This window comes from Coregonus lavaretus, assembly GCF_964263955.1.
Source record: "Coregonus lavaretus genome assembly, chromosome: 14".
In the NCBI taxonomy this organism is placed as follows: Eukaryota; Metazoa; Chordata; class Actinopteri; order Salmoniformes; family Salmonidae; genus Coregonus; species Coregonus lavaretus.
This window is the reverse complement of record NC_140001.1, coordinates 17,348,037-17,371,029: the sequence shown is the minus strand read 5'-3', so window position 1 is coordinate 17,371,029 and position 22,993 is coordinate 17,348,037. Positions and strand designations below refer to the sequence as shown.

Genomic DNA, 22,993 nt, shown 5'->3' with positions numbered 1-22,993 from the left:
TCACCTTCCAACAGGACAACAACCCTAAGCACACAGACAAGGCAACGCAGGATTGGCTTCGGGACAAGTCTCAATGTCCTTGAGTGGCCCAGCCAGAGCCCAGACTTGAACCCAATTGAACATCTCTGGAGAGACCTGAAAATAGTTGTGCAGCGACGCTCCCCATCCAACCTGACAGAGCTTGAGAGGATCTGCAGAGAAGAATGGGAGAAACTCCCCAAATACAGGTGTGCCAAGCTTGTAGGGTCATACCCAAGACTCGAGGCTACCCCCAATTTTTTTTTTTTTTAAGACTTGAGGCTGTAATCGCTGCAAAATGTGCTTCAACAAAGTACTGAATAAAGGGTCTGTATACTTATGTAAATGTGATATTTCTACAAACCTGTTTTTTTTTTGTCATTATGGGGTATTGTTTGTAGATTGATGGTGAAAAAAACAATGTAATCAATTTTAGAATAAAGCTGTAACGTAACAAAATGTGGAAAAGTCAAGGGATCTGAATACTTTCCGAATGCACTGTATATTGTTTTATAATATAATCTTTGAGAACTAACAATCACCAAAATAAAAGCTAAACAGTCAGGGGAATTGAAAATGACTAAAACAACAATTTAACAGTATTGATTTAGTTATTGAGTTTGAGCAAAAGAACACAGCATTAGCCATGGCAAAATGCATATAATTGCAGGAAATTATCCTTAAAACTGCAACATTTTCTCTCAGCTCCATGGCAAAATATGTATAACTGCAGGAAATTAACGTTAAAACTGCAAAAATGTATCATCTCGGCTCCATGGAGGAATTCTGAGAATTGCAGGAAATTGGCTTGAAAATGCAACAAAAAAAACCCACCAAGATGGGGGCCTCTAAAATGTTCTACTAAATGCAGCCAACTGTTGCTATTACCACACCCCCTGTCTCGCCCACCACCACAGCCTCTTCTTGATCCAGAAAAAAACCCTGAGTTCTGTCAGTGGCATGTGTTTGTGATGCCAGAAATATTTGAGAGACATTGGACAATATTAATTAGAACAAATCAATCAGTATGCAAATTCTAATGATGATAAATGGCCATTATGCACTTAAGGAAAGTCTCACATAGCCTTTTCAGAAAATGTAGGCCAATGATATAGCCTCCAACAATACAGTGTGACAGACAACACAATGCCTGATGAAATGCCTGAATATGATTAAGCCAATATGTCACACACTGATGCCGCTGGATAATTAGATGAACTTTACCAAGATTTGACAAAAAAAAAGAAATAAATTCAGTCTTACCGATTTAGCCGGAGGTACTGCCAACTTCCATTCAGGGAGCTCAACCCGTGCTTGGTAAACAAATAGTGGGGGGAGACATGCTATTGCTTGAACATTTCCCCCTCTCACATGCTATAAGGGAGGAGTTTCCAGCTACAAAAAAACCACACAGTGCAGTGTTCACAGACCTTGTGCTTTCTGGTATTTCTCATGAGAAAAAAAGGTATTTGAAAAAGGATTGTGGCCCTGTCCACAAATAATGTGCTTCTGTGGATTTCAGTGGAACTCAGCCAACTGGAAGCTTCGTAAACCCCTTAAAAGGCCTCTTCTCCCACTTATTCTTCTGGAAGCTCAACAAGTAGGCTAATACTCTAAACTGAGTTTTTCCTGTCTAAAAAGTATGTATTAGGACATAATTATGAAGTCAACTTGTTGGGGGCATGTGGGGGTAACATGTATTGTGTCATCCACCGTATGTAAATCATTTTCATACCAGGTCTACACTAGATATACTGTATATTAATCATAATCATATGACACAGAGAATTGTGCACCTGGGAGCAGAAATGTTCCACGTTTTAAGGCTCTGGCTTAAACAGCAAACATCACATGTAATGCAAACTAACTCCCATGTTTATCAATTTAAAACTGTATAATAAAATAAGGAAATTATCTTTATTTACATATCCTGGAACATTACCATATGTTTACAAAACGTAAAACACTGTTTGAAACATTTAAAACATTTTCTATTTTAACATTCAATTCCTTATATTTGCATTGACTAAAATAGCTGTATGAATCTCACTTGCTGAACATCCTAAAAATAAAAAGAGAGTTATTTGATTATTTGTCCAAATACTAAATCATCACATAGTGACCTTTGATATAACGGACACATTCTAACCTGAGCTGGGTTTGAAATACTTCAATAAGTTATTAGCCTGACTGCTTTTAGCTGGAGCCTTCCCCTCTCTGGCCAGGGGGCTTTTGCCCTGTTTTTTAGAAGAGGAGGAAATCTTAAGGACAGGTCTCTGTTGTCTCCACTCAGACAGTAGCTCTCTCTGAACCTCTGGAGGTAGTTCTGAGAACACCTTGGGGTCCACGTTTCCTGGGAAACCACAGTCAGCCGAATGCCTCTGTGACACGAGGCCTGTAGAGGAGTTTCCCTCCTCCAAGAGGTCTGTGAGTGAATACTGCAGGGAGGTGATTGAGTGTTCTTGTTGGTTGTTGGTTGTCAGTGTATTGGGCTGTCTGTCAAAGCCCTTCACAGTTTCTTTTCGGTCTATGGGAGTGCTGTGAAATGAGTCATTAAGTTTGCATGGAGCAGGCTGAGAGAGAGAGGCAGGCTGTTCTGAAAAGTTGTGGTGAGATGAGTGGGCTCTGTCTGCTGGGTCAGATGCTGTGGGTCTGACGGACTGAGTGCTATGGCTGAGGGGGCCATGGGCGGTCTCTGGGTAGGCAGGTGATAACAGTTCCTTCTGGATGTCCTCAGGCAGGAGTCTAAACACCTCAGGGTCAATGTTGGGTGGCAATCGAGGAAAATCTGTCATCCCAGGACTGTTGGTCCTTTTATCATCTACTGTTCTTCCACCTATGCAGCACTCACCCACCATCTGCTGTTGCTGGGAGGCCTCAGGGCTATGCAATGTTGACTGTGTGTAAGGCTTGATCTTAAGACTGGTAGGTATGTCTGGTATCCAGTGTGATGCATCCTGACCAGTCAACTCCTCAGTCTTACCTTCAACATCAGATCCAGCCTGTCCCGTGAGGTTACCAAGCACACTTTGAGACAGATCATCCTAGAGGGGAAGGAGAGAGCAAGGATGCACATTTTCAGAATTCTAAAGATGGCACATACAGAGTGCACATGGCTGGGTAAAGGCTTAGACAGCGATACTAGTTGATTTCTAATGCATCCACATGTCTTCTTACCTGACACCGAGAGGAGGCCTGGGTTTTCTCAGGAGATCTGTGTGTGAAGAAGGAGGCGATGGATCCCTTGCTGACAGCAGCACACCTGGCCTGCAGGTTACTGAAGCACATGTTGAGGAGGGTGAGGTGGAAGGCTGTGCTGGTGTCCACCATCTTGTGGAAGAGCTTCATGGCCATGGTGACCAGCTGGGCCAAGGCATCACTGTTGCCTGATAAACACAGCAGATTTAAGTACGGTTAGCTGCTAAATGCACAGTAACTGATCTACCATTCAAGATCTGTGAAATCCATCCTTAGAAATTAATGTACTGTTAAAATGTAGATACATTGTACACTAGGTACTAAACAATAGCTACTGCATATTTGCCAATGCCATTGGCAGTACATTTTAAATTCCTAATGACTTGCAGACAAAATATACTCCATATTTGTATGAGAATTATTTAACAGGTACCAGAGGTTATCTTTTGCCCAATGTGGTTGGGGATGGGACACTGCCTGCTCTCCCGGCTGAACCACTTGTTGGTTGCAGAGTAACGCCTGATGGTCAGTCGAAGGGTCAAAGGCTGCCTGCCATCTTTATGCATCCTAAAACCAAGACAGCTTAGTTCAACTTAAGAGCAGAAACACTACTTGGAGATTCAACCGTTTCTGCACCTTGCAATTCAAACCTTATGATTACCTGTCTAAAAGGCTACTCAACAGATCCTCAACCTTTTGCCTAACTTCATTGGTTGAGGACATTTTCTTGAAGGAGTCTTCATCGCTAAGAGACTGGGATATTATGAAGATAGGGAGAAAAATACAGAAAGACATATCAATATGTGCACTGTAACAGTATTAGCTGAAAACTGGTAATTTCATTGATCAGTTTTCATCTCACACCTGTGGAGCACCAGTGGGGGTGACTGCAGTGTCATCGATGCCCAAGGCCAGATTCTGGAGACGCTGAGCAGTGGAGGCTCCAAACTCCCTCACCAGGTCAGCCAATGGGAAGAGCTGCAGGTCCTGTACACTAACCAATCCCAGGGCCTGAAGCCTCTTAGCAGTCTGGTGGCCTACTCCTGAAATGGGCCATAATGGGTAAAGGTAAAGCACTGAATGGAATGACAACAGCTACAGAGGTGATTACGGCTGTGGGCTACATGGATCAACAGGCTGGATACTCTACCACTATCCTCTACTTCATGTAGTGATTTGGATAACTTGCTGAGAGTCAAATTAGAAATAAAACGTAGATCTATACCTGGTACTTTACGTAAACCACTTAGACTGCCCATGATGTCTTTGACACTCTCTGGCAAAAGTGTGGTTTGTTGATTTGGTTTGAAGGTGCCTGACACCAGTTTGGCCAGCAGTTTACTGGTAGCAACACCCGCACAGCCAGTGAGGCCCAGCTTGCTGTGGATGTCTGCTCTCAGTTCAGCTGCAATGTGTGAGCCCACCGCTAGTCTAGGGTGGTCCATGACTTTGGCATCTGAGGCTGAGTAGACAAAACAAAAAGATACACAATCCATGGTAAAATTTCACATAATCTCAACCTGATTGTTAGTATGTAGACATTTAATTTCTTATAACTAAAGGCTAAGGTTAAGAATCCAAACCCACAGTGGCTCTAAATGTAGGAAACTGAAAGTGCAATGCAAATGTTTATACATTTAGCGTCACAGGTTGTTTCACAACCCATATCCTGGTTTCATAAGTCCCCAGGCGGAATGCTGCTAGACCTTATGCTACTCACTGTCATGATTGTAAACGTGGCCTTTGTATGAATAGTGAGCAGACTCTGGGGTCTGTTCCATCCTCCTCTCCACCATCTCTGTGATGTCCATGAAGTTCTCATCAAACCCCAGCCGCTCTACTAATGGACAGAACGACATCAGCAACTCTGAATGGGGGACAGCACAGAGACAGGTGAGAGTTTTTCCATAAGAAAGAAAAAAACTGATAGTAAGGTAGAATTCATTAGAGCATAACACTGTGGCTATAAAAAATGATTTATCTGATGTTTGTGAGATCATCACTGTTCTAGCTGTTTGTGGTGGTTAACTCATTTCAAGAGTTACTGAGTTGATTACCTGTGACTTTGTAAGATGTCTCTCTGTAGTGTGTCAGGTCCTCTCCCTTGACCAGCACGAGCTGAGGACACTTCTCTTTGGCATCTGTCACTAACATCAGCTTTGTCAAACCAAGGTCCCTGGCCACGTAGTTACAGGTGACGATGATGTACTTTTGCTGAATACCTACAAGGAGTCCAGAGAGAAGTTGTTACGCAACTAGTGCTTCCATTGACATGTTGAAAAATGATACAGTAATACGCTTAGACACACAAAATTCACAAAAAAGGAGACAAACTAGAAATAGTATGTAAAATAAATCACCTAAAGGCACATTTCGCAGTGCTGGGTTGCGGATCATTTCAACCTGGGCATAGAAACAGTCCAGGTCAAAGTGCAGGATGACTCTCTGTACTGGTGGTACAGGTACCTTACTGCAGTATTTGCCCCCATGGATCCCTGAAAGAGAGAAGCGCAGTTTCATACAGGTGAAAGAGCTATTACACCAGTGGTTCCCAACCAGGGGTACTAGGACCCCTGGGGGTCCTTGGCCTATCCATAGGGAGTACTTGAGAAGACTCATGAGACCATACGCCTACTGGTAAAATGCACATGAGGGGGTACTTCAGGGGCACTCCTAGCCCTTGATCATGACTCTCAGTTCTATTACATTACACATAAGAGTCATTGGACGAAGGCGTCTTCTCTACGGGGAAGTTTTGTTAAGAGCCCAGCTGCTCTGTCTGAACATTAACACGCACTGCTTGCGGTACAGTTTTGGAAGCATAAGAACCTTATCTTTCATATCAGGGAGAAACAACTTTTTTTATTTTATTGATACACATCAAATATATAATAATAATAATCATCCACTTGAGACATAATAAAAAAAATAGTTAAAAAATCCCCATCCAAATCTAGATATCGCCGATGTCGGCCTTCCGCATCTGCGGTGGAAGGTGGCAGAGCTACAGCTGTGTTTGTCAGACCAGGAGTCTTCCAACAAAATTGGTATTCCCACAAAAACATCTGTAGTGTCCGAACGGTTTGGCCTACAAATTAACATGACTATTGAAAGATGAGACTCTCACGAACACGCGCTACGACCCTCACAAGTGTCACGGGACTCGTCTAAAGTGAATAGTACATTTCCACGGTACACAGGTAATTCCACGCAACAGATATAGGACAGACACTTCAAAACCTACTTCCTTTTACTTCAATTTTTGACTTTTTCCACGTATGAATCTGTTATTCAATGCGTTTCTATGGGCTAATAGCAGTAAGGCCAAATTCAATATTTTTTATTGCAAAAACGGTTTGAATGGTTCGCTGGCTCCCCCCACATGCCCGTTGGTGCTACGTGTTCTGTTCGCCACTGTTTTCAGACAGTTGTTCTGTATGCTAGTTTGCAACATTTCAGAAAATGGAAGAAAGCCTGGAAGAAAAAAATGTATTTCTGTTTTGTCATAAGTGTGCTCTATACATAAAATTGACATACATCAACATATTTTGATGGGGTTTTACATCAGCGATTTCCTGGCCAGCCTCACCATAGACTGTAAAAAGAATCGTCACACACCGTTGCACCTACGATACTAATCTAGTGAGCACTATTGGAGCTCCACCCAAGCAAGGCATTTGATTGGTTTGACGTGTAGCGAGGCGTCACTGATTTACACCGGGTCTCCACCCCTATTTAGCAATTTTTCTACCATGAACTTCCGCAGGCTTACCCGTATTAGGGAAGCCTGGTTCTAGACGAGGCTAGTTTAGTAGAAACCCAGCCTTGGGCCCTTAGATTCTAGGGGGATACAATATGCATGTCTTTAGTACAAAGACAGGTGCTGCTGATAACACTGCCATTGTCGTCGAGGCAGAGGACATGTATGTGTAGCCCATGTATCTGATGCTGTCTGGACAAAAAGAGTATGGCACATCATACTATATTTGGGCCAGACAGCATCAGATACACGGGCTATCAAGGCGAATTGGAGTATTGTCCAAAATAATGGAAATCGGAGCAAACTAGTGTACAGTGATGAGAATGTCCCTTCGTAGAGTTGGGGTACAGTTTGTTAATGAGGAGCAGTTTAGCAGATCACCAATCTTGAAGAAACCATTTGAGATATCCAAACTGGTGGAGAGAGTGCTGGGTAAAGTGAAGGCTGTGAGGATCACAAGAGGCGGGCTTGTTTAGATTTTTTGTGCTTCTGCGGATCAGAAGGAACGTGCGTTGCGTCTCACCCGATTTGATAAGTTTGAAGTGTCGTGTGTCTCTTCGGAACAGGGCACCCCTTAAGGGGGTTATATTTGGCACCTCGTGGGAAGCGGATTTTGACGAGATGAAAAATATTCCTGGAGTGATTGATGCACGTCGGCTGAATCGTGTGGTGAATGGTGAAAAAGTGAAGAGTATCTGTTATTTTGTTTTTTGATATGGAGTCTCTCCCTACTCAAGTGCAGTTGGGGTATACAGTTCAAGTCAGAAGTTTACATATACTTACAGTGAGGGAAAAAAGTATTTGATCCCCTGCTGATTTTGTACATTTGCCCACTGACAAAGAAATGATCAGTCTATAATTTTAATGGTAGGTTTATTTGAACAGTGAGAGACAGAATAACAACCAAAAAATCCAGAAAAACACATGTAAAAAATCTTTAGAAATTGATTTGCATTTTAATGAGGGAAATAAGTATTTGACCCCCTCTCAATCAAAGATTTCTGGCTCCCAGGTGTCTTTTATACAGGTAACGAGCTGAGATTAGGAGCACACTCTTAAAGGGAGTGCTCCTAATCTCAGTTTGTTACCTGTATCAAAGACACCTGTCCACAGAAGCAATCAATCAATCAGATTCCAAACTCTCCACCATGGCCAAGACCAAAGAGCTCTCCAAGGATGTCAGGGACAAGATTGTAGACCTACAAAAGGCTGGAATGGGCTACAAGACCATCGCCAAGCAGCTTGGCGAGAAGGTGACAACAGTTGGTGTGATTATTCGCAAATGGAAGAAACACAAAATAACTGTCAATCTCCCTCGGCCTGGGGCTCCATGCAAGATCTCACCTCGTGGAGTTGCAATGATTATGAGAATGGTGAGGAATCAGCCCAGAACTACACGGGAGGATCTTGTCAGGCAGCTGGGACCATAGTCACCAAGAAAACAATTGGTAACACACTACGCCGTGAAGGACTGAAATCCTGCAGCGCCCGCAAGGTCCCCCTGCTCAAGAAAGCACATATACATACCCGTCTGAAGTTTACCAATTAACATATAAATGATTCAGAGGAGAACTGGGTGAAAGTGTTGTGGTCAGATGAGACCAAAATGGAGCTCTTTGGCATCAACTCAACTCGCCGTGTTTGGAGGAGGAGGAATGCTGCCTCTGACCCCAAGAACACCATCCCCACTGTCAAACATGGAGGTGGAAACATTATGCTTTGGGGGTGTTTTTCTGCTAAGGGGACAGGACAACTTCACCGCATCAAAGGGATGATGGACGGGGCCACGTACCGTCAAATCTTGGGTGAAAACCTCCTTCCCTCAGCCAGGGCACTGAAAATGGGTCGTGGATGGGTATTCCAGCATGACAATGACCCAAAACACACGGCCAAGGCAACAAAGGAGTGGCTCAAGAAGAAGCACATTAAATTCCTGGAGTGGCCTAGCCAGTCTCCAGACCTTAATCCCATAGAAAATCTGTGGAGGGAGCTGAAGGTTCGAGTTGCCAAACATCAGCCTCGAAACCTTAATGACTTGGAGAAGATCTGCAAAGAGGAGTGGGACAAAATCCCTCCTGAGATGTGTGCAAACCTGGTGGCCAACTACAAGAAAAGTCTGACTTCTGTGATTGCCAACAAGGGTTTTGCCAACAAGAGTTTTGCCACCAAGTACTAAGTCATGTTTTGCAGAGGGGTCAAATACTTATTTCCCTCATTAAAATGAAAATCAATTTATAACATTTTTGACATGCGTTTTTCTGGATTTTTTTGTTATTCTGTCTCTCACTGTTCAAATAAACCTATCATTAAAATTATAGACTGATCATTTCTTTGTCAGTGGGCAAACGTACAAAATCAGCAGGGGAGTTTGGGTAGCCATTTGATTAGATGTTCAGGAGTCTTATGGCTTGGGGGTAGAAGCTGTTTAGAAGCCTCTTGGACCTAGACTTGGCGCTCCGGTACTGCTTGCCGTGCGGTAGCAGAGAGAACAGTCTATGACTAGGGTGGCTGGAGTCTTTGACCATTTTTAGGGCCTTCCTCTGACACCGCCTGGTATAGAGGTCCTGGATGGCAGGAAGCTTGGCCCCAGTGAAGTACTGGGCCGTACGCACTACCCTCTGTAGTGCCTGGCGGTCTGAGGCCGAGCAGTTGCTATACCAGGCAGTGATGCAACCAGTCAGGATGCTCTCGATGTTGCAGCTGTAGAACCTTTTGAGGATCTGAGGACCCATGCCAAATCTTTTCAGTCTCCTTAGGGGGAATAGGTTTTGTCGTGCCCTCTTCACCTCTTGGTGTGCTTGGACCATGTTAGTTTGTTGGTGATGTGGACACCAAGGAACTTCAAGCTCTCAACCTGCTCCACTACAGCCCCGTCATTGAGAATGGGGGTGTGCTCGGTCCTCTTATTTTTCCTGTAGTCCACAATCATCTCCTTTGTCTTGATCACGTTGAGTGAGAGGTTGTTGTCCTGGCACCACACGGCCAGGTCTCTGACCTCCTCCCCATAGGCTGTCTCGTCGTTGTCGGTGATCAGGCCTACCACTGTTGTGTCTTCGGCAAACTTAATGATGGTATTGGAGTCGTGCCTGGCCATGCAGTCATGGGTGAACGAGGAGACTGAGCACGCACCCCTGAGGGGCCCCCGTGTTGAGGATCAACGTGGCGGATGTGTTGTTACCTACCCTTACCACCTGGGGGCGGCCGTCAGGAAGTCCAGGATCCACTTGCAGAGGGAGGTGTTTAGTCCCAGGGTCCTTAGCTTAGTGATGAGCTTTGAGGGCACTATGGTGTTGAATGCTGAGCTGTAGTTAATGAATAGCATTCTCACATAGGTGTTCCTTTTGTCCAGGTGTGAAAGGGCAGTGTGGAGCACAGTAGACATTGCATCATCTGTGGATCTGTTGGGACGGTACGCAAATTGGAGTGGGTCTAGGGTTTCTGGGATAATGATGTTGATGTCAGCCATGACCAGCCTTTCAAAGCACTTCATGGCTACAGACGTGAGTGCTACGGGTCGGTAGTCATTTAGGCAGGTTACCTTAGTGTTTTTGGGCACAGGGACTATGATGGTCTGCTTGAAACATGTTGGTATTATAGACTCAGACAGGGAGAGGTTGAAAATGTCAGTGAAGACACTTGCCAGTTGGTCAGCGCATGCTCGGAGTACATGTCCTGGTAATCCGTCTGGCCTTGCGGCCTGGTGAATGTTGAACTGTTTAAAGGTCTTACTCACATCGGCTATGGAGAGCGTGATCACACAGTCGTCCGGAACAGCTGATGCTCTCCTGCATGTTTCAATGTTGCTTGCCTCAAAGCGAGCATATAAGTAATTTAGCTCGTCTGGTAGGCTCGTGTCACCGGGCAGCTCGCGGCTGTGCTTCCCTTTGTAGTCTGTAATAGTTTGCAAGCCCTGTCACATCCGACGAGTGTCGGAGCCGGTGTTGTACGATTCGATCTTAGTCCTGTATTGACGCTTTGCCTGTTTGATGGTTCGGCGGAGGGCGTAATGGGATTTCATATAAGCGTCCGGATTAGTGTCCCGCTCCTTGAAAGCGGCGGCTCTAGGCTTCTGGTTGGGTTATGTACGTACAGTCACTGTGGGGCAGATGTCATCGATGCACTTATTGATGAAGCCTGTGACTGATGTGGTGTACTCCTCAATGCCATCTGAAGAATCCCGGAACATATTCCAGTCTGTGCTAGCAAAACAGTCCTGTAGCTTAGCATCTGCTTCATCTGACCACTTTTTGATGCTATATGAAAGTAAAGGGCTTTATGTTTCTAGAACCACTGGACTAGGGTACTCCAGCCAGATCAAAATGTAGTTGGTTGTACAGTAAACTAAAAAGGTTGGGAACCACTGGGCTAGGACAGTAAACTAAAAAGGTTGGGAACCACTGGGCTAGGGTAGTCGGGGCAGAGCAAAGTTAGTCGTACAGTAGCTCTCGAAAACTCTAGGCGGCATTCTGCTTTCTCCCTACAGTTCTCAGCCATTAGCTTCACCCACAACTGTCTCATGTGAATTACAATCCAGACGCTGTGATTTAACGTTTAGAAACATCAATAATCATCGCTTGCAATATGGCTTTCGAAACGTATGGCCCTTATCTTTCATCAGCAATGAAAAAAAATGTTTAACAAAAAATACACATACTGTAGCAGTTTTGCACAGATCCATCTGAGGAAACTACACTTCCGCTACACTCCCCGATATAGACTTACACACAGGTGTTCAGAGCATGCTAGATGTCTTCCGTAAACAAGCGCTGTAACATGGAGATATTGCCGTGTGGGAACACTAACCCTAACAAGGTGTGTATCAATTTAACCTTGTTTTTTGATAATTATTTCTCGCTGATATGAAATTTAAGGTCCTTTATGCTTCCAAAACCGTAGTGCAAGCATTTCGCTACACCCGCTACAACATCTGCTAAACACGTGTATGTGGCAAATAACATTTGATTTGATTTAATGTTCAAACCTAACGTCAGGGATCTTAACAAAACTCCCCCCTTCAGAAGACGCCTTCGTCCAATGACTCTTATGAGTAATATTATGGAACTGAGAGTAATGATCAAGGAGTGGTATAGTGACCGAAAAAGGTTGGCAACTACTGTATTACACAAACAGAGTATAGCATTGCACACTCATTATTCACTACATTTAACATGGAAAGTAATTTGCTTCCGTCATTTGGTGCCACTTGCTTTGTTTTCTTACCAACAGGGGTGTGTTGGGGGGGTTGAGCAAAGTCCGAGCAAATGTTGTTCCAGTCAGTTTCATCCTCATCAATGTCCTCAACATCCACGTCCATTTCTAAACAACAAGAAAATTCTCATTTCGATTTTCCATGCGACACATGAACGTCCCTTTGATGTCTTCTTCTGATTCTGGGTTCGTTATTTTGAGCACCAACAAGAGCGTTACTTCTTCTTCTTCAGTGGGGTTTATCGGCGATTGGCATCCAACGTTACGGTGTATTACCGCCACCTACTGTACTGGAGTGTGGGCCAGAGACAGGGAGAAGCTAAAACCTACCCCGTTTCTCTTAAAAAAGATAACAAAATATTTGAGACTATATCTAATGACGTTCTACTCAATATACTCTTTAAACTAATTTCCTGTATCCCCTTCTCCCTCACACTAGATCTCATCCTCTCTCTTTCCCTCTGATACTGCCCACACTATAGCAATACATGCTCCACGGTCTCTGTTTCCTGACAATAATCACACTTTCCTGTTGGATGCTTTCCTATCACATTTCATGTCTTATTCAACTGGCTGTGTCCCACCCTTAATCTTGTAAAAATAGCCTCCTCTCTTCTGTCCCTTCCTGCCGTCCTCCCCTCCCCGACTTTCCTCTGTACTTGAAATAAATGCCTTCCCTTATTATCTCTATTCCACTGCTCCTGCCATCTCTACACCATCACTGTTTATATCAGTATTTTTGCCTCTGCCTTGCTCATTGAAACTTCATTATCAACATCCCCACTACTAAGTGCTTGTTTAGCCTGTTCATCTACTGCCTCGTTCCCCTCCACCCCCACATGGGCTGGGACCCAAGTAAATCTTATCTGAATACCCATCTGTTTAATCCTGCCATGGGTTTGTATCACCTCATAAAGCAGGTCTTGTCTGCTATGTGAGCTAAAGGACTGAAGACTCATTAACACTGCACATGAATCAGAGCAAATAACTACTCTGTCTTGTTTGACTTCCTCCACCCACTGCAAGGCCAACAGTATGGCCATCAGCTCCGCTGTATATACAGCCAGATGGGCGGCAGGTAGCTTAGTGGGTAAGAGCGTTGTGCCAGTAACCGAAAGGTCGCTGGTTCTAATCCCCGAGCCGACTAGGTGAAAAATCTGTCGATGTGCCCTTGAGCAAGGCACTTAACCCTAATTGCTCCTGTAAGTCACTCTGGATAAGAGCGTCTGCTAAATGACTAAAAAAAAAAAAAAAAAAAAAAAAAAAAAAAAAAAAAGATGATCTGTAATACATTTACTGACTTCCACCCCACATTCCTGCACTACAAAAGCTGACCCAGTACGTCCTGTCCTTGGATATTTTGAACCATCTGTGTAAATGGCCACAAAATCCTGATACACAGTTTCCAGACGTCTGTTAAAGAAATTAGCTGGATCAACACCCTCCCTATCTTTCTGTAGTCTCTCCAACACTTCTAGATCAACTACTGGAGACGGGAGTAGCCATGGTGGATTTACAGGAATAACTACCGTTGGACTAAACTCCCTTCCATACAGTCCCATCTCCTTCGCCTGGGTATTACCCACCCACCCAAAGCTCGTGTTCGGTCTTCGCTCATGTTCCCAGTATGCCTGTAAAATCCCTTTCGCAGGATGAGACACCCCATGTCCTTGTAGGTTGACCCAATAATTCATTGCCAGCTGCTGTCTCCTAATCTGCAATGGCATATCCCCCATCTCCACCTGTAATGCAGCCACTGGGGACATCCGAAACGCCCCACTACATGTTCTGAGTCCTTGCCACTGTATGACATCTAGCCTTTCCAGTGAGGTCCGGGCTGCTGAACCATATGCTATACTTCCATAGTCTATTACAGATCGGATCAATGCAACATACATGTTCTTCAATGAGGAACGCCCAGCCCCCCCATTCCTTCCCCATCAGACAGCGCATCACATTTAGCACCTTCTTACACTTTCCCACCACTCTCTCAATGTGTTCTGTCCAGGTCAGTCTAGTGTCAAAGTATACCCCAAGGAACCTGAAGGTCCCCACCCTCTCCAAGTTTCTCCCATATAACCTCAAGCATACCTCATATCCCACCTTCCTCCTGGAAAAGAACACTGTTTGAGTTTTCTCTACAGAGAACCTGAATCCCCACATTAATGCCAAACACTCTACCTCATTAATTGCTTCCTGTACCTTCCTGACTATGTATGGCACATTTCTTCCCCTCTTCCATAAGGCCCCATCATCTGCAAATAACGACCTCCCTATATCCGGCTGTACATGAGAGTAAACATCATTGATCATGATTGAGAACAACAGAGGACTAATCACGCTCCCCTGTGGTGTACCGTTATCCACCAAGTAGCTGCCTGATAAAGACTTCCCCACTCTCACCTGGATAGACCTTCCAAACAGGAAATCCTTTATCCAGTTGTACATTCTTCCTCCTACCCCCATAATATCAAGCTTGATTAACAACCCCTCCTTCCACATCATATCATATGCCTTCTCCACATCAAAAAAGACAGCTACAACAGGCTCCTTGTTCACCTGACCCTTCCTGACCTCTGCTTCTAAGCAGAGCACTGGATCCATAGTTCCCCTACATAGCCCTCTGCTCTCCAGGAAGTAAGTTAGCCTCTCCATAATCATACGTTCCATAATTTTACATACATGTGATGTTAAAGCTATTGGCCGATAGCTTGTTGGCTTCGTTGGATCCTTCCCGGGCATCCGGATTGGTACCACTACTGCCTCCTTCCAACTGCCTGGTAGTTTCCTCTCCTCCCACACTCTGTTGTACAACACCAATACCTTATCCAGTGCCTCATCACTAAGATGGGCCAACATAACATAGCACACCTCATCTTTCCCAGGTGAAGTTAACCCACCCTTACCTATTGCTCTTTTCACCTCTGCCCTGATAAATGGTGCACTCAATGCATCATTTACATCCTCCCTCCTATCCACCACTCCAGGATGCTCATCTCTCGTGTTCTCTCTCCTCCTCTACCCCTCCTCTGACAGATTTTCGGAGCTATGCACTTGGAGAAATGCTTTGGCCATCATCTCTGCTTTGTCCTCATCTGTTACTGCCACATCCTCCCCACTCGTCAACACTGGATAATCCCACTCTCTTCTGACCCCACTCATCCTCTTAATCATCCCCCACACTTCTCCCACAGGTGTCGCCCTTCCAATGGTGTCACAGAACCGATGCCAACATGACCTCTTTGCCTGACGGATAGTTCTCCTCACCATGGCCTGGGCCTGCTTATACTGAATCAGATGTTGGAAGTTATGCGTCCTTTTCAGTACTCTAAATGCCCTGTTCCTACTCCTCACCATTGCCCCACACTCCTCTGTCCACCACGGGACTGCTTTCCTCCTCCTCTTAGGTATAACAAGCGCATTAGCACCACCTACAGTTTTGAAGTACTTCCAGAGTAGCAGACAGGCACGGCCACTGGGTGGCACCAGCCGCTAGGCATATTTGTATTTTATGCCTGAAGAAAGCTTAATCAATTACAGGTGAATTCCCTGTCAATTCATTTGAAATGTGCTAGCTAGACTCTTTACCAAAGCGAACTTATTTCACATGATCATCATCATCATCATCATCATCATCATGAATTAAAATAATTGCGCATGGCAGGCCACTAGACTTTTTTTGACAGCATGTCCCGCCACGACGGATGCTATAAAACCCACGTAACACTGACGTCATGACAGTTACATGGTGTTGTGAGTGGGCAACTGATGGAAAGCTTTCACACGTGAATGAATTTTATCAAAAATAGCCGGAGTACAGATAAATTATAACTAGCCGATGTTGCCTTCCATTGGGTTCTTCGCTGAAATAGACTGTCCATTTTTCAGACGTGACCTCTGTAAGCGACCCCACTGTCTGTACAAGCATGTCAAAGACGAGCGAGGAATGTTTGACAACACCCTGTATGGATCACCGGTAACAGCAGCAGCAGGTCAGTCTGCTTTTATTGTAATTTCTTTACATACAATTTCCCCAAAGTGTCTCTTCTTCAGCTTGCCTTTAGTTTTGCCATAGTAGGTATACTACTTAATTGCCACATGCCATTCACAAGTGGAAATTGGCAGTAGCACGTCATCAATTTATAAAATCAATTTGCAACCTGATTACTTATTTTCAATTCGGCCTATAACCTAATTGCAGTAAAGTGCATCAACCTGCCCAGACCATGTTGTAAAGAATTATGTAAGACAAATTAGTTGGCTGCATTTTTTTGACTTTGTTAAAATAGTATGTAGTATAAGTGTAGCAATTTACATTATTCGATTGTTTGATCTTCTTAATGACAAATTAGTTTTCTATTGACTTTTTCTCCATAAACAGGTGTTTGGAAAACTCATTCCACTTCCATCAATGGAGCCCCACAGGTCAATGAAGCCAAAGACACTTGCCTTTTGGAGTTGGAGAGGATCAACAAAGAAATCGAGACTGTGAAGAATGAGGTTGAGAAGGAGCAAAGGAGATTATCCCGTTACCAAACTGTGCAGGTGGACAGTGAAAGAACAGGGTCCAAGAAAGTCTTGATTGCCAAATCTGAAACACCAGGTAAAGATCTGAATGGAAATAGTGTAAAATCTTTACACCGGCAGTCCACTACAGTCTATTCTCCTGCCCGGAGGAAGTATGTGGTTGACAACTCCAAACCGAGGACTGATTTGGAATACGACCCCTTGTCCAACTTCTCAGCTTCTTTGCGATCTAGTGGTTGTTCTGAGTACAAACAAGGTAATGAGCAGAAAGTGAGAGGTAGGCAAGGTGTGAAGAGGACTAGAGAGAATGTTTGTAAGGAGGACCAAACTAAGCCACCTTCTCAAGAGCTCACTGCCTCACCGGCTAGTAGTAACAAGCTAGTTGATGACTCTGAAGAAGAAGAAGGGGTCCTCATCATTGATATTCCACCTCTGGAGAGCGACAGAAAGAAGAGTCGGGCTCAGAAGCCCTGTAAGACCACCACAAACCAATCACAGGAAATCAAAGAGGAAGTCCACCCTATTCCTGTTCCTACTGTGGCTCATGCGCCACTTACTATTCCACTTCCTGTGTCCACTCCTGGTCCTGAAGTAGTCAAAGTCATATCCCCACCTGCAGTGTCTGAGATTGTGAAAGATGATAACCTTAACACTTATGGCCTATCTAGTGTTTCTGCTAGTCAGGAAAATGAAGGTGAACCCAGTGCTGTGAGTGTATTCGATGACTTGTCCAAATGCTTGGAAAACCTGAGGAGTGAAAGTGAGAGAATAGTTTGTTACCAAGAGGCTGAGGCCACTGCGGAAAGCAACGGTGGCACAGAACCTGTATCATCTTTACAGACACGTCACCATAATGATCCAGTTGTTAAGACTGATGTCAACTTACTGATGGCAGAGCCTGTATTGCTTGAACGTGAGCTTGCTTCCAACTGTGTTGAGAACAGTAACCATCTTCAACCCAATGAAGTCTTATATGAACATGTATCTTCACTACCTCATCATGTTTTAGTCCCTCCCTCTGTCTCCTCCCCCCATAAACACCCCATTGAGACCCAGAGAAGTGAGCAGCCAGCAGCACAGAGCTCTGCTCAGAGTTACTGGTCACCTGTACAAAGTGTATCATCAGTGCCATGTCTTCAGAAAATCCCAGGCCAAACTCCAGGGCCAGGGCTTGATTTTGCCCTTCCTAGTCCAGTTCCGGTAGCAAACTTTGTAGAGCAAGCGGCCACTACCGCGGGTATCACCCAATGCCAGCTGTTATATGGGCCAACTACGTCAGGGACTAATGGAGTAGAATTACAATCTGCTTCTTTTGAACAGCCTACCGTGGAAGCAATGAATGAACAAGTTGTTATTGATTCAAGTTCTGAGGAGCTTGAGTATTCTGAGTTATCTGATAGTGACACAATGGAGGAATGCTATCGCATCTTCATGGAGGAAGCCAACAAGGGTGACGAGGGATCCACAGACCAGGCTAGTACACTTGTAAGTGCACACACACACACACACACTGGGTGGGATAGTTGGACAGTTCAATGGAGATAGGAAAATGTTGTCGTTGTGTGTTTTAGGTAGGAGCTGTGGATGTGGAGACACCAGGGTTAGCAGTGAAACCCAAACCGTTGCCAGGACCCAGGAAGAGGGTGGCCCATGTGTCCAGATATACTGAGGTACACTATTGAAGACTCCAACTCAAGCACATGATATACTTTTTACTGTGATTCATGAAACTGTTCTTATTGTAATTGACTGCCTTCCTGTCCTATAGCCGCCAGTGGGCAAAAGCAAAGCCCAGGTGATAGTTCCTTTCCGAGGAGGAGTCCCCCAGTTGTCCAACCCCTCTAAGATCCAGCAGCTGCAGCAGAGGGCCTCCGTGTTGTCCGCTGCTCTAAAAGGAGGCCAGGCGTTCATCTCCTCCAACTCACAGAGAAAAATGGTGACGCTGGCTTCTCCTGCTCATCAGGCCAGTCATCATGCCACCCATCATCCAGTTCAATACCTCATTCACCAGCCAACTCATCACCATACTACTATGCAAAATTGTAAGTAAGAGTCCATAACTGTAATGTGTAAACGATGCTTTTGTATGTGTGAGGAATGTACCAATCACTGCAATTTGAGTTGGAAATGATAAAGTACAACAGGGTGATGTTTCTCTTGGGATGAAAACACACACTTCCAGTCAGTTGGCATGTATATCCTGTTGTACATATTTTTTGTCTGTGTTATGCATCAAAAGATTTCATCTATATTAAATGCATCTAATTTCCATCCGTACATGATACCAAGTCATTGGTTAAATATTTTCCCTGCTAGCCTATGTGAACATCATACCTGTGGGAACAGCCATCCAGGTGGGCAACAACCTGCACTTCATCCTCCCAGAGGGAAGCTACACTCTGCCCATCACTTCAGCTAATTGTCCAGTCACCCCAGTCCAAACCCCAGTCCATACCCCAGTTACCCCTGTTCCTGTACAACCTCAGCCTACTGCCTATATCCCTGCTAAGGTGAGGACCAACATAATGTAAAGGTGGAATGAAATGGCTTTAGTGATTTTTCTTTATATTGACACAGTAAGACTTTACTGAGCAGATTATTTTCATATTGGTTTTCTAAAAAACTGCATGGCAAGGTAATTTGTATTGTGTTTCTCCTCAAGTAAAAAACAATCATTATTTTGATTTTGTCCTCCCAGCCCATTCCTACCAAACGTAAAGCCAAGACGCGTCCTGAGGTCGGCGCCAAAGTCCCACATGACGTACGGCAGCGCTATGTAAACCTGTTTGTAGAGGAATTCCTCAAAACATCTGTCACTGTACAAGATGCTTTTGAAAAGGTATGTACCAGAGCAGTCAACATTATTTTATCCATGATTATATTAAATGTGAATTGTCATACATGTTGTTTCCATTACTTATTGTTTCAGTGTTTTATGTTGGAAGCTGTGACAGTGTGATTAAACTTTAGGCACTTGCTGAGGAGAAGACTGTGTATGATCGCAGCATCAACAAACTCAAGTATCTGAGTGTTGCCGTGAACGCACTGAAGAGGCTGAAGAACCAGAGCACAGTCTTTGTCAAAGGTGGGAATCTACAGCGACTGAGGGACTGTATCCTAAATTGCTTTTTGATTACTTGCAATAGTATGATATTATATTGTTAAATATCTTCTGTAGTCTATATAAAGTGTTAGAACAAAGATGTGAACAAAGGACATGTTGACATTTTGGGCTTTGCAACTCAAGTTTAATTGTTTCTTGTCTTGACAAGGTAATGGTTGTCTTTATTAGCTGAAATTTGTCTGCTCTTTTGCAGCTGGAAATGAAACCAATGTCCAGATGTCCAGAGGAAATATTCCACTCAATGAAAAAGCACTTTGGGCAAATGGTATCAAGCGTCCCTCAACACACATTTTTATTAAGGGATACGATTTTTTCCCAAGTTCTTATGCTATGTGTCATATCATCTTTACTGCTTTTCTGACACTTCCATTACTAATTTAGCTTTCCTATTCATTTTCTGCTGAAGGAGATGCTGCATTGTATGACAGTTTGAAGGAGCACATTCTGTCAGAGGAGATATTGACGGAGAACAACTATCCTCTTCAGCACCCAGAAAAATCAGGCAGTGCCATACTGTACCGTGAAGACTATAAGAAGGGAATCACTGATCGTGAGTACAGTATGAAGAACTGCATTGTTCAGGTGTATATTGCTGACCGACTGCAAAAATTGACCTCTTGGAATGTGACATATTTAGTCATAAGCATGTATTTTACGTGCTTGGCATAAGCAATACATCCAATATGCCAGGGTAATTCAAATCCTACCCTGGAGGTCCATAATACTGTTGGTTTTCTGTTGTACCTGATAATTAATTGTGCCCACCTGGTGTCCCAGGTCTAAATCAGTCCCTGATTAGAGGGGAACATTGAAAGAAAGCAGTGGCACTGGCTTCGATGGTCCATATTTTAATTTGAGGGCAATTGGCTGTGGTATGTCATTTCCCTAGGACTGGTCTACCTCGGGTATTGTAGTCAACATGGGCCTGTTCATGCTCTATTTTTCATTCCCCATTCCAGAAGAGGGCGTACTTCAGCTTTTATCAGGTCTTTGCATTCAGGGCTCTGTTTAACTCCTGAATTGGCAACTTGTGTTTGTTTTGTTTCTGGGGGAGAAAAGCTTTGAAGAGGATTTGCTGTCGTTGTGGGGCAACTTACTCTGTGAACCAAGCGGGAAAGCACACTCGCAAGGAGGAGTGCAACTACCACTATGGGAAAGGAGTTGAGAAGAAGGGTGAGAGGACATTATGGTATGTTCTACATGTCTCAAAACAGATATTTAATTATGTTTCCGTAACTTGCTATTACTGTACAGTTCCAGGTGGAGTGGAAACACGCTATAGCTGCTGTGAGGGTGTGGCTGGATGCCCTGGATGCCAAGTTTTCAAGGTAAGAAGATGAATGGAGCATTACACTTATTTTCCATAATACCCTTCAAAGATGTCATGAAACATTTTGTATCGCTCACATATGTTTTCCCCCTCAGTTGCATGTCCATGATGCAGTTCGCTTGGATGGCTTTGTCAGTACCCTTCCTAGGCCTGCCTCTGACAAGATCTGCCCGGGTGTGTTCTCAATCGACTGTGAAATGGTGAGATTCAACAGTAACATTCTGGAATTCATAGGCAACATTTTGCATGACATGCCAATTAAGGTTGGGCCGGTGTGTTTTGGATATCAATGTCCACACTGCCACACTAGTGATCTGGTAAAGGTTTTATTGTATGGCTAATAAATTCAGATTTTTTTCAGTGCTACACCACTCAAGGTCTGGAGCTGGCCAGAGTGACTGTTGTCAACTCCAGTTTGCAGGTCATCTATGACACCTTTGTGAAACCTGATAATGAAGTCATTGACTACAACACCAGGTAAGGCCACACAACACTCCAGAATTAATATTGAATCTCGACAGACTGCTTTATTTAATCCAGTATTTTAGACGAGGATGCAAGGAAGTCCTTAATGCTCTCTGCTCCTCCAGGTTTTCAGGCATCAATGAAGCTGATGTGAAAGGAACAAGCTCGTCCCTACGTGATGTTCAGGAGACTCTACTGAGCTTTGTCAGTGCAGAGACTATACTGATCGGCTACGGCTTGGAAACTGACCTCTGTGCACTGAAGGTGAGTTGAGCTGCATTATTTGATAACTATTTATTAGTGAATGGACACTATGGAAAGTCTATCAGTAGAATTTCTTTCGAAACAATATCGGTACAACAAATAAAACTACTGTAGAATAAAACGATATTACTACTGCCAATGACAATCTCCTTTGAGCATGCGTTTTAGTCCAGGACTAGGCCTAATCTGTGTCTGGGGAAACTGGCCCATAAAGTTTGTCCCCTGCCTGTCTCAGCTGCTCCACGGCACCGTGGTGGACACCTCTGTGTCGTTCCCCCACCGCCTGGGCCTGCCTCATAAGATGACCCTTCACAACCTGACAGCAGACTACCTGAGGAGGATCATCCAGGAGAGTGGTGGGTCAAACACAAACAAGTCTCTGGCAATGGGGAGGATGTCCATCTACTGTGTCATTAAAGTTTTGTACCGTCAAACTGATCATGGTGAAATCAGGGAAAGATGTTGCATGAATGTTTTTAATGAAAAGTATTTCACAATCCCAACTCTGTCCAGTCACTGCTTACACTTAAATGTGTTCTTAGAACACTAATCAAAAAAGGAACATTGCAGTAGAGATGGAAAATCTGAGAGATCATATTTTGTGTTGTGTAGTAGGCTACAGTCATAAAACGTGTATCCACTAATGTGAGAATCATTCCTAATCCAAGGCTTTCAGATACATGTAAGATATACAGGCCTACATTAGTCTTGCAGTAACAGTGTGTATGGCATTGTTCCTGTCTCTTCCAGTGGGTGGCCATGACTCGGCAGAGGATGCTGCTGCCTGTATGGAGCTCATGCTGTGGAAGGTCAAAGAAGATGGCAAAACTAAACGATGGTGATCTGAATAAAACTGGCATCGCCCACCTTCGTTATTCATGAAATCACAGAGATGTATGTTAAAATGTCACTTATTTGTATTAAGGTGAAGTGTTGGCTCATTTCTTTAAATGGTGTGGGTAGGCTTGGAGAGGGACTGAAATTATATTTGTTATGTCAATTTGTGTTGATTTAGGTGGAATTCATCTTTAACTATGTTATGCTTCTCTTAGTCTCTTATGCCAATGTAATTATTATTTGGGGATGCACTCTGAACACT

General features: G+C 44.0%; 2 protein-coding genes across 2 annotated transcripts; one reads left to right on the top strand and one right to left on the bottom strand.

Annotated features, from left to right (window-relative positions):
• Positions 1-1,921: 1,921 nt before the first annotated feature.
• On the bottom strand, positions 1,922-12,415 carry poli (polymerase (DNA directed) iota). Its single transcript, XM_084176759.1, has 10 exons — positions 12,197-12,415; positions 5,577-5,711; positions 5,274-5,438; positions 4,937-5,083; positions 4,442-4,678; positions 4,081-4,259; positions 3,878-3,969; positions 3,650-3,783; positions 3,196-3,404; positions 1,922-3,062 (listed from the first exon to the last, which is right to left on the bottom strand). Exons 1-10 carry the CDS (start codon positions 12,288-12,290, stop codon positions 2,163-2,165), a joined length of 2,292 nt encoding a protein of 763 aa, XP_084032885.1. The 5' UTR covers positions 12,291-12,415; the 3' UTR covers positions 1,922-2,162.
• Positions 11,709-22,939, top strand: LOC311141431 (RNA exonuclease 1 homolog). The gene is made up of 17 exons (XM_084176758.1): positions 11,709-11,788; positions 16,073-16,176; positions 16,566-18,196; positions 18,283-18,381; positions 18,480-18,753; positions 19,028-19,221; positions 19,410-19,550; positions 19,682-19,796; positions 20,029-20,100; positions 20,242-20,385; positions 20,895-21,008; positions 21,090-21,163; positions 21,261-21,365; positions 21,527-21,642; positions 21,756-21,894; positions 22,130-22,250; positions 22,645-22,939. Exons 2-17 carry the CDS (start codon positions 16,131-16,133, stop codon positions 22,734-22,736), a joined length of 3,477 nt encoding a protein of 1,158 aa, XP_084032884.1. The 5' UTR covers positions 11,709-11,788; positions 16,073-16,130; the 3' UTR covers positions 22,737-22,939.
• Positions 22,940-22,993: the final 54 nt, after the last annotated feature.